The sequence below is a fragment of the Muntiacus reevesi genome, chromosome 16 (assembly GCF_963930625.1).
Source record: "Muntiacus reevesi chromosome 16, mMunRee1.1, whole genome shotgun sequence".
NCBI lineage: Eukaryota > Metazoa > Chordata > Mammalia > Artiodactyla > Cervidae > Muntiacus > Muntiacus reevesi.
Genome location: NC_089264.1, coordinates 58,053,329 through 58,069,388, shown reverse-complemented (window position 1 = coordinate 58,069,388; position 16,060 = coordinate 58,053,329). Strand labels below are relative to the sequence as shown.

General features: G+C 41.1%; 1 protein-coding gene across 1 annotated transcript in view; it reads right to left on the bottom strand.

The window, feature by feature from the left end:
• Positions 1–3,520: 3,520 nt before the first annotated feature.
• Positions 3,521–16,060, bottom strand: part of GRXCR1 (glutaredoxin and cysteine rich domain containing 1) — a 119,919-nt gene continuing 107,379 nt past the window's right edge. The window contains exon 4 of the mRNA XM_065907569.1: positions 3,521–3,738. Coding sequence (XP_065763641.1) covers positions 3,559–3,738 — 180 coding nt within the window. The 3' untranslated portion in view covers positions 3,521–3,558. The remainder of the gene's footprint in view (positions 3,739–16,060) is intronic.

Genomic DNA, 16,060 nt, shown 5'->3' with positions numbered 1-16,060 from the left:
TTTTAATTTTATTCACTCTAAATATTATATGGTAGTATCCCATTGTGGTTTAACTTGCCTTCCCCTGGTTACTAATGATATATATTTTCTCTTTGTTTTTGGCCACCCATGTGTCTTTTTTTGTGATGTGTCTGCTATCCATCTCTCTATTAGATTGTCTTTATTATTTATTTTTCAGAAATATATACATATATATATATATACATATATGTGTATGTATATATATGATATGAGGGCTTCCCTGCTGGCTCAGATGGTAGAGAATCTGTCTGCAGTACAGGAGACTCAGGTTCGACCCCTGGGTTGGGAAAGATCCCCCAGAGAAGGAAATGGTAGCCCACTCCAGTATTCTTGCCTGGAGAATCCCATGGACAGAGGAGCCTGGTGGGCTATAGTCCATAGGGTCACAAAGAGTCAGACACAACTGAGCAACTGACACTTTCATTTTTATACGTAGATATAAGGCCTATGGCAGATATTTGTGCTGTGATCATTTTCTCGTGGTTGAGGCTTCCCTCTTCATTTTTTAAAACACTGTCTTTCAATGAAGAGATTTTAAATTTAATTAAGTGCAATTTATCATTTTTTTATACTTAGACATCTTGTGACTAGTTGAAAGCATCTTTGCCTACCGCAAGATTATGAAGATATTCTCTTGATTTGGCTTTAACATTTCAATAGAGTTTCTTAATTTCAGCACTATTGGCTGGACTAGACACTCTTTTTTCGAGGGGAGGTGTGGTCCTACACTTTGTGGGATGTTAAGCAGTACCCTGGTCTCTAATCCCTAGGTATGGTGGCATTAGTGGTAGCAATGGTAGCAGGAGTTTTCAAGATCAATTTTTCCATATAGGGATCTACTAGATCCAGCACTGTTTGTTTAAAAGACTCTCCATTCCCCACTGTTTTGAACTGGCAAAAGTCAATGGGAATCAATTTAATGTTAATATATGTGCTTATTTCTGTATTTTCTAGTCTACCCCATTAATCTATTTGTCTATACTTATTTTCCCCTGTTCAAAATTTTCCTGATTATTCTAGATTGTTTGCATTATAATGTACATTTAGAATTATTGGTTGGATTATGCAAAGAATTTCATAGAGTTTTAATTGAGATTATTTTGGAACTATAGACATCTTTAAAGTGCTGACTTCTGATCCATGAAGTCACAGTATATTTTTCCATGTATTTGGGTTCTATAATTTTCAGTAAAATCTATGTCATAATTTTACATATAGAAGTTTTACACATCTTTTGTAAAATGTATTCCACATACTTGATGTTTTCTGATATTATTATAAATTGTATTGTTTTAGTTTTGCACTCTAATTGTTTGTTGCTGGATATATTTCTAATTTCTTTATAAAGACCAAATCTAATTATTTTGCAAGTTTTCTTCTAGAATTTACTAGTTTATAGAATCCTTTTGATTTTCTATATCACAATCACTTTGTTTACAGACAATGAGATTTATTTTTTTCCCCAATTTTTATGACTTCTTTTTTCTTGCCTTATTTCACTATCTAGGACCTCCATCACAAGGTTGAATAGAAGTGTGAAAAGTGAACATTCATGCACTCTTCCTGATCTTAGGGGTAAAGCATTTAATACTCTACCATTAAGTGTGTTGCTAACTGTAGAGTTTCATATTCAACAAACTCCTTTCTCTTCCTTGAGGGCTGAGTTTTGTTCCTGCAGGCATACTGAGAAATATCACAACATCCTGGAAATTTGGCTTTAGGTCTGTCAAGGGCAAGTCTGTTGTGTCTCTTCTGGTAGCTCTACAACATAGCCCTTACTTCTCGGCCGTAAGATAGGGCGCTTCTGAGAGTTCAGGAAACATTTACTGTTTACCACTTCAACTCCAAATTCTTACTTTGCAGCACAGGCAGCTGCTGAAATCTCTGCTCAATTCTTTCACCTCCTGGACACTTCCTTCCTCTGTGTACGTACGTTAGGAGTCAGTCAAGGACTTGAGTGGAATTTATGAGCAGACTTACGTACTCCCATCTCGTGGGTTCTCTCATTTCTTAAAATTCTCCACTCAATTCCAGGTACCCTGCAGTCTCAAATTCCAGTTTTATCTTTTCAAATCAGTAACTTTGCACTTTCCTTATGATCTATATTCTGTGCAGACTGGGAGGTGTTCTCAGAGGGCAAGCTGGATAAATGGGGGGTTCATTTTCTTTCCTTTCTTCCAGTGACTGAAATCCTGATTCTTTCCTAGTTTTAGTTCCAATATCTTCAGCAGTTGTTTTTTCCTATTTTGTTCAGAGTAAATGTGTGTATAGCAGGAGGCTTAATCAGCCGAAAACTGCTCCATTATTACCAGGTTATAACTATCCACACTGGATGTCTTACAGCTCCTCAAACAAAAACTTTTCTCTGATCTGAGTTCCCAAATATGCTATTTCTCTAGCTAAAATAGTCTCTCTCTTATTCTTTGACTAATTGGCTTCCAACTGCCCATGATGTCTCTGTTTAAACATCAGTCTCTCAGCAAAGTCTGCTCTGACTATTTCCTAGCTCATCCAGGTCTGCCTTACATTCCCAGAGCAGCCTGCACTATTTTTGTAGTATTTGTAAGGTTCGTCCTGCTTATGGTTACCTGTTTAACGCTTCCCTCTTTCTTAGAATGTAACCTCCATGAAAGCAAAAGTCTTGCCTTGCGTTCCACACCTGGCTGGTTAGAAAGTACTTGGTAAATATTTATATCTTTTCGCAAAACCAAGATTTAAAATATTTTGATTATCTTGTCACAGATATTGTGAAGGTGATTTATTAAAAATCATTCACAAAGGAATCCATCAGAGCACAGACATGTGTACAAGTAGGTATTAGCTGATAATTATGGTAAAATTTACTTTTGTCTACTTGGCTAGTATTTTCTACTATGTGTTCAAACTATGTAATATTTTGTGTCCAGCTCAAGAAAGTGACAATAGTAGAAAACAGCTGTTTAAAAATATAAATTCAGAGAAGTCTTCTGGCAGCCTTTGTATCATCACCAAGAAATACATTCAATAACATTAATGATTTACCGTTGATATCATCAGCCCCAAGACTATTTTTACAGCTTTAAAGATAACTTACTGCTTAAGCATAAGTAAGATATTCGTTTCTACTAACCAGGGCTCTCTTCTCCCCTGCAGCTGAGGCTCAGATGTTAATAAAAGGTATGCATCTGGAGAGCTGAATGAACTGATCCTAGACAACAGGGTGGCACTGTGATAGACACCATCGGATATATTTTATATTTTCTTTAGAAAATCAAACACAGTTAGGGAATCAGACTTTGAATATCTTGGAACTTTATCAGGTCCTCCATTAACTCCAATTGGAAACCAGGGTCCAGCACGGGGCTTGGCACACCGTAGCTGGTGAATAAATATTTATTTAACACATCAATGAAAGTAGTCATGACAAAAATTCCAAACGAAGGCTATTATAATAGACAAAGTTAATTGATTAATCCAGAAACATAGCCATTAAAAAAAAAGTATAAGCCAAGTTCCTGCATTCAGTCAATGGAACCCGGTGCTCCGCGGGTGCGGACCCTAACCCAGGCAGCTCCGGCAGCGCTGCAGGCCGTTCTCGTTGCAAGCCGTGCACTTCAGCGCCTTGAAGGAGTCTGTGAAGCAGTTTCGGAACACGGACATCTTGCTTCCGTGGCAGACGCCGCAGGGGAGGAAGCCGAAGCCTCCGCAGGAGGGGCACCCGTGCGGATGCTGCACTCTCTGGGCGGGGCGGGAGGACAAGAAGGACAGGACCTGCGTTAGCACGACAGCGCCGTCAGCCCCCGCCTTCCCGCCCCGCGGGCAGTTACAGAACAACCTCAGCATGGGCGGTGCAGGACTTGCAATCATGCCCCCTGCAACAGCAATCCCCCCCCTGCAACACACAAGAGACGCGCAGGCGTGCTCTCGAGCCTTCCCTTCACGGTCTCACTGATGGCATCGCCACCACGAGCCTGGTGCGTAAGGGCTGGCGCAGGCTAAGTTAAAGGGCACGTCATTTGAAAACTTCCAGAAATCCATCCTACGAAAACACGTATTGACAAATCAAAGAAATTCAGAAGATGGTAATTTGCCTTAAAGGAAAATACGGTAACTTTCCTTTAAGTATCACTTCCTAGTTTTGTATCTTTACAGAATAGCAGCGCTAATAGTAAGTCTGGAAAATCAGAAAAAATAAAAGCTGGATTGGAGGAGCCTCTGTCAACGGAAGATTCATCATCATATTGAACGTATAAATAATGCTTTGTTTTTTAAAAAGCACTTCCAAATGCATCGTCACATAGACTCTTCTCTCCGCTCATCCTCCACACATAAGAATGCCTTCTTAGGTAAAGCAGCTAATTCAAACTTCACGGGGCTGTGCTGAGCTGAGCCACTCAGTCCTGTCTGACTCTTTGCGACCCCGTGGTCTGTAGCCCTCAGGCTCCTCTGTCCATGGGGATTCTCCATCCAAGAATACTGCAGTGGATTGCCATGCCCTCCTCTAATACCATTACCGTCTTTTTACATTTAAAGAAACAGACATAGATATCTTGAGATTTATCTAAGTCCACAAAACTACCCACCATAACTGTCAGCCTTTCCACCTCAAGTGAAAATAAAGTGCCCGTTACCGCAAAATGAAATTAACTAGGAAGCACGCTGTTCTAGCTGTTCTTCGGTCAAGTCAGGTCCAACTCTGCTGCTACCCCGTGCACTGTAGCCCCCAGGCTCCTCTGTTCATGGGATTTCCCAGGCAAGAAAACTGGAAAGGGTTGCCAGCTTCTTCTGCAGGGGAGCTTCCTGACCCAGGGATCCAACCTGGGTCTCCTGCATTTGCAAGTGGATTCTTTACTATTGAGCCAGCACGTTAAGGATATTTTGAAAAATTTCCATACACATTCCCATTCCCTTTTTTGAACATATAACCTCTGCTGATAGTCCACAAGTGGCAATCATCTGCTGGTGGGAGCTTAGAGCCATTACAGAATGAATACAAAGAGAATGGGCGTTAACACAAGCTTCTGACTTGCAAAATAAGAACTTTCAGCAATGTTTGAAAGCCGGCTTTTGTGACAAGAATAATTGCCAAAATACACTTGGGACATGTAGATACACACACATGCACACACAGGCAAACATATCTTACATACTTAGTTATACATACAGATTTTCTCTGGAAATCCACAATTGTACTTAATAATGTCTCCAAAAAATCCAGTGGAAAAGGAAACCAATTAACTCGGTTTAACCCACCATGTTCCCAGCCAGAAATTCTTTCCTAGAAAGCGACTACAGTTTTCTCATAATCAGTACCCTGTGGGATGTGCTTTGGGAAAGAAACGTTAAGGATCTGATTGCTTTAAAATTTATATATTTCCAGACCACGTTTCAGAGCTGCATATTCTGTATTCAGTAAGATTCGTTTACAGTTACCATTTGACTTTGCTATTAGATCAAGGTAGCAAAATTCATGTCATATCTTATTTTAGTAATGGAATTACTTGGATGGAAAGTAGTGATTTCTAGTCAGAAGGACACAAACAAGAAATGTTGTCAAGTTTGTAGAGATTCAAAGCTCTTCCAAAAAGTTAGATTGTATGTAGCAATTTAGTTTCTCTGTAGCTGGGTTTTTGTCATTTCATTGTGCAAGAGTTGACCAAAAAATGGTGCACTGGACTTATAATTTTGCATGATATAAAAATTTCTTTAGAAAAAAACTTTGAATAAAAACAAAAGCAGTGAAGAGAGAGTGTAGTCTAAAAACAAAATATAAGAGAATTAGTAAGTAATGCTCTTCTTATCAAATTTTAGAAAGACTATGATAAGGTAGATAGGCCCTTGACATGTGTTAGAACCGGGCCAGAGATTATGTTAAAAATATTTAATGACTTACACAGAAATAACACCAACTAGTCAGAAAGGATTTACAAAACCCTGTCTAGGATGTCACCCATTAGTGCTGGATTGTAAATAGCTTTGGATTTCAAGTCGAGTTGCGATCATCAAATTTTGCAACTAAAAATATGTGATGCCCAGTTAGCTTGAATGTCAGATAGACCATAGATAAATTTTTGTGTAGATAGGCCAAAGATTACATGGGACATACTTAAACTGAAAATTTTTTTCCTAAGTTTAATTGAGGTTTAAATGTAAGCAGACATCCTATTTTTATCCGGCAACCCTTATAGGGTAGTTGCTTTTATGGAAGAGGAGAGCTGCTTGGGAGTCTTGGAGTAGTAGCTATTTACTAAACAGTATAAATCTTAACAACAAGTATAAACATTTCAGTATTTTAAAATTCTTCAATAGCATAAGATTTCCCCATAAAATACATTTGTGCTGCAAGCAAAGAACAACAAAGCTAGAATGAATGTGAGTGCTAGGGAGTTTCCTAGGCTCATTCACCATCTGTGTCACTTACTCCAAAAACCAGGCTCTTAACACAGAGAAATAATAATAATAATAAACACACAACCAAATTAAAAATTATTGAAACCAAGCTGAACCCTATAAGGCTTTCCTGGGGACAAATACCTTCCCACCTCACCCCCCGCCTCTCGTTTATAGAAAAGCTTTAGACTCCTAGCTGTCCCTGAGTTCCAAAGAGAAAATTTAATCAGAAGAGTGGAAAAAAATGCAGAAACAATTGAAAACAGTCAGGCAAGACAAAATAATAATAGTTTAACCATGAATAAAGTCAACTCCTTTTGTTACTCCTCAAGGGCAGAGGATAATATCCTGAATCCTGAATTGTTTTGCAGATACTAAGATTCCCACCCCCACCTTGCCACATCAAGAGTTCGTTTCTCAGTCATGTCAGACTCTTTGTGACCCCATAGGCTGCAGTCCACCAGGCTCCTCTGCCCTTAGAATTCTCCAGGCAAGAATACTGGAGTGGGTAGCCATTCCCTTCTCCAAGTGATCTTCCTGATCCAGGGATCAAATCCCGGTCTCGTGCATTGTAGGTGGATTCTTCACCATCTGAGACACCAGGGAAGCCTCAAGTGGAAGAGGTGAACTGCATGCTGATCACTAGCATGTAGACACCAGGGAGGTTGGAAGGTTGAGGATGTTAACTCACCCTGTCCCCTCACCACCAACCAATCAGGTGGATGTCCATGAGCTGATCAGACATCCTATGACCCTGTCCCTCCCTTTATCTTTAAAAATCCTCCCTTGAAAGTCATTGAGGAATTCAAACGTGAGCTGTCCATGCCTCTTTCTTGGCCCCACACTGGATGCCTCACAATAGATGCTGTACTTTCCTTCACCACAACCTGGTAGGAGTGGATTGGGTTTACTGTTTGGGCCAGGGGACCCAGATTTGGTTTGGTAACATTATCTTATATCATGGGCTTGGAACGTGACTTACAAAGATTACTCTCAAAGGGCCAAAATATCAAATGTTAAATATATGATGAGTCTGCTATTTAACAACTTCTCTGCAATTCAGAGGAACTTCCCTGGTGGCTCAGATGGTAAAGCATCTACCCGCAACGCGGGAGACCTGGGTTCAATCCCTGGGTCAGGAAGATCCCCTGGAGAAGAAAATAGGAACCCACTCCAGTACTCTTGCCTGGAAAATCCCATGGATGGAGGAGCGTGGTAGGCTACAGTCCATGGGGTCGCAGAATTGGACATGACTGAGCAACTTCACTTCACTGCAATTCAGAACACATAAATTTCCTAAAACGAAGTTGATATATAAACACTAAAAGCCACAGTGTCCATTTTAAAGGGAATCACTGATAGACCAAGGCCATCCTAAAACAACTTTGTCAGAATTATGCAATGCTATGATAAGATCTGTCTTTTGCTTAAAGGGTTGTTAAGACAATTTAATGAGTAAATTCATGTAAAGTGAATGGAATGATCGGGATGGGGAATACATGTAAATCCATGGCTGATTCATGTCAATGTATGACAAAAACCACTACAATATTGTAAAGTAATTAGCCTCCAACTAATAAAAATAAATGGAAAAAAAAAAGTGAATGAAATACTGCCTGGCACATAGTAGCTACTCAGTAAGGCTAGCAGTTACTAGACATTATTTTATTAATAAATCCTAATCTGAGGAGATTTTCATTAGCTGGCTCAAGCTAAGCTGCTTGTGGTCACATGACCACACTACCACTAATATAGTCATTTTATTTAAACACCTCTTCTATAATCAGTCTTCTGGTCTAAAGCCTTGCCACAGAAAAGGAGAGTAAATGTATTTTGATTCACATGTGAATTCTGATGTCTTGGAGCACAGCATTGGAAAGATTCTGAGGCCATTTCCACTCTCAAGAAAAATCAGCCCTTTGGGGAGAAAAAGAACGGCTCACCCAGCATGCATGATTGTATGGCCAGGCCTCTCAGCATGGCCGTTCTCTGGCTCTCTACGTCCGCCGCTCAATTAGTCCCGGCTTCACCTACACTCTACTTGCATGACTGAGCTTCCTTCAGTTTTAAAAAATTTGTTTATTTGTTTATTTTATTTTTTATTTTTGGCTGCACTGGGTCTCCGTTGCTGCATGCAGGCTTTCTTTAGTTGCATCAAGTGGGAGCTACTCACTGCCACGCATGGGCTGCTCACTGCAGTGGCTTGCTCCAGGCACGCTGGCCTCAGCGGCTGCTGCATCTGGCCTGAGTAGGTGTGGCTCACGGCCTTAGTTGCCTCAAGGGATGTGGGATCCTCTTGGACCAGGAGTTGAATCAGTGTCTCCTGCAGTGGCAGGTGCATTCTTAACTAACCACTGGGGCCACCAAGGAAGCCCCTGACCTTCCTTCTTAACTGTAGGGCCTGATTAGTAAATACCTACATACCTGTCCCTCACCCGAGTTAGTGACTGTTCTAATCTTTAGATGAGAATGGCTCCCCCTTGGATAGTTTAATGAGGGGAAGAACTCTGCCCCAGGAGGGTACATAGCCTAAGGGGCTAAAAGAGGACATCCTCCTCTGCTGATTTCCCTAGTAACCCATGAGCCGATCTACAATGTTTCTCCCTGTAACTGGTAGTCGCCCTGTTCTTCCTGGGAGTGAAGAGCTCTGCTGCCCTGTCCAGCCTGCCATCTGCCTCCCGGCGGTGGGATGCTGCTCCAGGACCTTCTGCTTCAGACGTGGTGGTGTTCAGTCCCTCAGCCACGTCTGACTCTGCCGCCCCATGGTCTGCAGCACGCCAGGCTTCCCTGTCCTTCACCATCTCCCGGTGGTTGCTCAAACTCATGTCCATTGAGTTGGTGATGCCATCCAACCATCTCGTCCTGTATCATCCCCTTCTCCTCCTGCCTTCAACCTTCCCCAGCATCAGGGTCTTTTTTCTAATGAGTCAGCTCTTTGCATCAGGTGGCCAAAGTATTGGAGCTTCATCAGTCCTTCTAATGAATACTCAGGGTTGATTTCCTTTCGGATTGACTGGCTTGATCTCCTTGCAGTCCAAGGGACTCTCAAGTCTTCTCCAACACCACAGCTCAAAAGCATCAATTCTTCAGTGTTCAGCTCTCTTTCTTGTAAGAGAGATGTGTAAAATCTCCCATCTATTAAACCGCTGAAGTATCTGTCACTGACTCTGGGCTCTTTGTTTAGCAAATACAGAAACTGCAGGCCTGAAGGCTGCAGCCCAGCAAGAGTCTACATCCAGCATCTGATGTGATAGAGACTACTTCGTTTTACAAATGATGAAACAAAGATTTTTAATGAGTAAAAATGAATGTTCAGACCACAGAGGAATTTGAAAACAGACTTCCACTTTCAGTGAAGAGGTTGGCTACAGACACTTTGATCTTCAAACAGTTAAGAAATCTAGAGTAGCTCTTCAGTATCCTGACACCCAGCAAAGCTAGAAACCAGGCAGACTCAGTTGATAACAGCACCCAGGAAGAGTGCTGAATCCACAGAATGCCCGTCCTCTTCACGGTGGTGTGGATGGAGGCATGTTCTGTAGGGCAGTAGGAGCGCTCCTGCTCAGTCATATCCGACTCTTCAGAGGTGGACTTTAAGAAAAAAGGAGTAAGAAATCATCCTCCCTTTTTATCTCTATCTGTTCACCTATTCATGGCGAGGGACTTAAAAAAAATAAAAACCCGGTGGGCTCAGTCCACAGATAAGTTCACATTGCTAGGCACTGTGTGTGGCATGGGAGGTGCAGCAGTGAGCAAGAAATTTCCCCGTTCTTTTAATAAGTAGCTCTCGGCTACAAATGAGGATTTATTAGTGAAATATTGACTAATAATGACTAATCTCATTGAGTGGCTATTACATACCAGGCAATGTTCTATTTACTTGGCATGAATTCACGCTAAATCTTCTCAACAATCAAGTAGAAGGCAGATCTCATCATAGCGCTGTAGAGATTCTGCATTATTTGAGGATGGCCTTGGTTCCCTGGTGGCCCAGAAGGTAAAGCGTCTGCCTACAATGTGGGAGGCTGGGTTGGGAAGATCTCCTGGAGAAGGAAATGGCAACCTACTCCAGTACTTTTGCCTGGAAAATCCCATGGATGGAGGAACCTGGTAGGTGACGGTCCATGGGGTCGCAGAGAGTTGGACACGACTAAGTGACATTTCTTTTTCTTTCTTTCTTTCTTTCTCTCTCTCTCCCTCCCTTCTCTCTTTCTTTCTTTCTTCCTTCTTTCTTTTGGCCTGTTTGTGATTCCATGTAAAAATGATGATGTAGGTTTTAGTATTTATATATTAATTTATGTGTGGAAATTTATGTGTGGTCTTTGAATATATCCACTCCATACCACAGTCATCTAAATTAAAGCCCCCAAGAACTCCCTAGCCTCTAACAAAGGACCAGAGGATAAGGGTGGAGTTCATGAATGATTGTGAATGAGTTTCTTTTGTGGCACAAACTCAAATTTCATAAATACAAAGAGCTTTTTGCTGTTCTCTAATGCAGAAACTGGATGCTAAGATCAAGAGTATTCAGTGTTTTCTTCAAGATCAAGGAATGAATGCACTTCTTATTTTTAAACTCAGATCATCTAATCTTATTTTAGGAGTACTGGGAACTCTCTTAAGTATTCTACCAAAGAAGAAGCAACTTATCTGACTCTCTGTAACCATAAACTCCCTCATCCAAGTTATCTATGAAGCAGACTCACTCCACATAACAGATTGTCACAAAAGTGAACACTTAGCACATAGTCATTTCTGGATGATCCACCTTTGTCTATATATTTTGTTTTAAATTATATTCAACCATTTAAAGTTGGCTTTAAGCTCAACATTCAGAAAACTAAGATCATGGCATCCGGTCCCATCACTTCATGGGAAATAGATGCAGAAACAGTGTCAGACTTTATTTATTTTGGGGGGCTTCCCAAATCACTGCAGATGGTCATTGCAGCCATGAAATTAAAAGACACTTACTCCTTGGAAGGAAAGTTATGACCAACCTAGATAGCATATTAAAAATCAGAGACATTACTTTGTCAACAAAGGTCGATCTGGTCAAAGCTATGGTTTTTCCAGTGGTCATGTATGGATGTGAGAGTTGAACTGTGAAGAAAGCTGAGCACCAAAAAATTGATGCTTTTGAACTGTGGTGTTGGAGAAGACTCTTGAGAGTCCCTTGGACTGCAAGGAGATCCAACCAGTCCATCCTAAAGGAGATCAGTCCTGGGTGTTCATTGGAAGGACTGATGCTGAAGCTGAAACTCCAATACTTTGGCCACCTGATGAGAAGAGCTGACTCACTGGAAAAGACCCTGATGCTGGGAGGGATTGGGGGCAGGAGGAGAAGGGGATAATAGAGGATGAGATGGTTGGATATCATCACTGACTCAATGGACATGGGTTTGGGTGGACTCTGGGAGTTGGTGATGGACAGGGAGGCCTGGCGTGCTGCAATTCATGGGGTCACAAAGAGTCAGACACAACTGAGCGACTGAACTGAATTGAACTGAATAACCATTTAATTCAGCAAATGCTTATTAAGTGCCTAGGAGGCTATTCTCTGTCTGATCAAGCCGTTAATAAGCAGAATCATTCAGAGTTATGAAATGCTGACATAGTGGATACTTTTGTTATATTCCTAAATGTGTAATAAGCCAGATTTGTGAATCTGATTCTTGATCCAATGGGATGTACGGCCACAACCTCATTTAAAAAGATGCTCCAATTTCGGAAAGAGGCAGCCAGAGCACATGGCCTGATTGCCTAGGGAAGTAGGTGGTACTCGGCTGCTGGAGTCTCCGAACATGCTGTGGCCTCCCGCTCCACGGAGAGGGAACATCACCCAGAGTGTTGCCTCTCCAGGGAGGGCCGGGCCAGCCTCTGGTAGCTCCAGCGCCTCGCACAGACAGCCTGTGCCATTTCCAGCATCCCTGGTGTGTAGTAGAGAATCTCACTTCTGTTCTTCCTGAATGACAAATCAAGCTTTACAAGGAAAAAAAAAAAAGTACTGAAAGTGAACACTATATTGGCAGCCTCATAGCAATGACATCAAATGTTTGCTCGAATCTTTAGAAAAAAAGAAGGCAGAAAAGCACAGTAGAGCTTCTGTACCACCTGAGATTGTTAATTCAGTGTCTGCCATAACAAGGTGCTTGCTAATACATCTCAGGGCTGCCCTGACTTCCTCTGTGTGGGTACCAGCAGGATCAGCTATCCATCTCAGTTATTGTTTGGGTGGGAATACTTAGACACTCTTTTCTTTTGATCTTTAGCTTGTTTATTAATGTCAGTAAATATACAAATAAATTTTACCCCCCAAATGGTGTTTTTATTCATCCTTTCCACCCAAGCATTCTCTTACATAAAATAATTCATTTAATCTTCTTTCAGATAGCTTTATTGAACCCAAATCTCATACCAGCTACTGCCATATTTCACTTGCTTCTGCTACCCATGTTTGAAGCCACTGACAAGTCTTCATCAGGGAATCATGCCCCCTCAGGTTCCCAGGGCAAATTTCACTTGGGCGGGATGTATGCTAGAATTTTAGGCCAGAAAACTTGAGATGATTTGCTGACACCATTTTTGAGGACCCAGCTGCAGCTGCTAAGCCACTTTCCTCTCCGTTACTGGGGTAATTGTTAGAAACTGGGGCCTGAATTACAAAGACCAAGGGAGTCATGGTCTGCTATGCAACAGCAAATTTGCTGCTAGGAACAGCAAATTAGAACTCGGTATGAGCTGTCTGGTTTCTCTCCAAACGTATTGCCTATTTGCCCATCTCCTGTACAATGCCATACTAGCATAAGAGCCAAGTGTGATGAATCTGTTCCCTGGACCTAATACTCTGCCTATCTCCCAGTAAACTTCTCACCTGGGTCTTAGGTCCTGTCACATGTGATCAGAGTTCCCAGGCACCAACTTGCCAACTAATTTGAGACTGAAGGCAGCACAGATTCATGGTCAAGGTCAAGGAGTCAGGTTTAGAATCTTGAGTCAAACACTATTTACAAGGTCTGGAGCAACTAACCTAATCATCTGGGCCTCCGTGGCCTTGTCTGAAAAACAAAGACGGTCACAGAACCCACCGTGAAGTGTTATTTTGAGGTTTGATAGTTTAATACATATAATACCAGGAATAGGAACAGTGCTGGCCACTTAGAAAGAACTCCAGTGCTTCCTACCTTAGGAATATTTAAGTCCTGTTTCATTGCCAAAAGCTAATCAGAAGAATTGGATGTGCTTGGATATGAATCTTGTCTTTTATCCGCGTTTCCTGGTTCTTCCAACTGCTTCTCCAAGGCTAGTCTCTTTCCCTGGGTAAGTTTGTTTAAACTGTAGCCCCTTCACAGGCAGTTTAGGGCTTTCTGGGTGGCTGAAAATTCCCTACCAGTTTTGCTATACGGGCAAAGCAGCCCAACGGAGTTATAGCTCTTACAGCTCCTATGAGTGGTAGAAGCCAGTACCATACCATTGTACTTCAACATTAAGAATAGACTTGAATGTTTCTGGATTATTTATGGCATCTGTAGAATTGAGACAGACTTAATGAAGAGAATAAAATCCTCTTTCCAAGATTCTTTGAGCTGAGAGAGAGAGGTTATGTTAATATATAGCATGATAGTATTAATCAAGTTGCCAAATAAAGGAATTATAGACTCAAAGGAAAAAAGTCCATGAATAGCTAAGATAAATCATCAATCTTTAAAAAGAAGAGTAATGAGGGACATTAACTCTATAGGACTCTAAAAAGAATAAAAATAGTATAGTACAATATTGGTAAAACAGGAACAAACAGGTCAAGGGAAATTATGAGAAAGCTCAGACAAAGACCTGAATATATATATGGGGATTTACTATAATACAAAATTGGCATCAGACATCAGTTGGATTATTGAAAAAGCAAGAGAGTTCCAGAAAAACATCTACTCCTGCTTTATTGACAATGCCAAAGCCTTTGACTGTGTGGATCACAACATACTGTGGAAAATTCTTCAAGAGATGGGAATACCAGACCACCTGACCTGCCTCCTGAGAAATCTGTATGCAGGTCAAGAAACAACAGTTAGGACTAGATGTGGAACAATAGACTGGTTCCAAATAGGGAAAGGAGTACATCAAGGCTGTATATTGTCACCCTGCTTATTTAACTTATATACAGAGTACATCATGAGAAGTACTGGGCTGGAATCAAGACTGCCGGGAGAAATATCAATAACCTCAGATATGCAGATGACACCACCTTTATGGCAGAAATTGAAGAAGAGCTAAAGAGCCTCTTGATGAAAGTGAAAGAGGAGAGTGAAAAAGTTGGTTTAAAGCTCAACATTCAGAAAACTAAGATCATGGCATCTGATCCCATCACTTCATGGCAAATAGATGGGGAAACAGTGGAAAGAGTGACAGACTTTATTTTCTTGGGCTCCAAAATCACTGCAGATGATGACTGCAGCCATGAAATTAAAAGACGCTTGTTCCTTGAAAGAAAAGTTATGATCAACCTAGATAGCATATTAAAAAGCAGAGGTATTACTTTGCCAACAAAGGTCCATCTAGTCAAAGTTATGATTTTTCCAGTAGAAAATAGAAAATTCCATCCATTTTCTCACATGTATGTATGAGAGAGTTGGACTATAAAGAAAGCTGAGCACTGAAGAACTGATGCTTTTGAACTGTGGTGTTGGAGAAGACTCTTGAGAGTCCCTTGGACAGCAAGGAGATACAACCAGTCCATCCTAAAGGAAATCAGTCCTGAATATTCATTGGAAGGACTGATGCTGAAGCTGAAACTCCAGTACTTTGGCCACCTGATTTGAAGAACTAACTCATTTGAAAAGACCCTGATTCTGGGAAAGATTGAAGGCAGGAGGATAAGGGGATGACAGAGGATGAGATGGTTGGATGGCGTCACCAACTCAATGGACATGAGTTTGAGTAAACTCCTGGAGTTAGTGATGGACAGGGAGGCCTGGCATGCTGCAGTCCATGGGGTCACAAAGAGTCAGACATGACTGAATGACTGAACTGAGCTGTAAATTGGCAGAACAAAGCAATAAAGAAATAATAGATTATTTAATAGAGGATGCTGGAAATCTCACTATGTATAAGAAAATGGAAATGGATTCTCCATTAATGAAAGAAACAGATGCTAACAAGTATAAAGTGAATAGAAAAAATGTAGGCTGATATCTTCTAACCTTAAGACAGAATGATACTTTATAAATAAATGTTAAAAAGCACAAAAACAAGGGGAAATGGTGGATTAGATTATATCAGAAGGTTTCTATTGGATGAAGGACACCAAGAAAGAATCTAAAAATAGGAAAGGAAATATTGACAATAACTAAAACCAACAAAAAGTTAACATCTAGACTATAGAAGGATCTTCTGAAAGCCAACAACAATAGCAAAACTTCCAAGGTTTTTAACGGGAAAGGATAAGAATATACAACATAAAGAAAAGAAAGAAAAAAAGTGAAGTCGCTCAGTCGTGTCTGACTCTTTGTGACCCTGTGAACTGGAGCCCACCAGACTCCTCTGTTCATGGGATTTTCCAGGCAAGAATACTGGAGTGGGTTGCCATTGCCTTCTCCAGAGGATCCTCCTGATCCAGGGATCAAACCCGGGTCTCCCGCATTGCAGGCAGACACTTCACGGTAATATACAACAT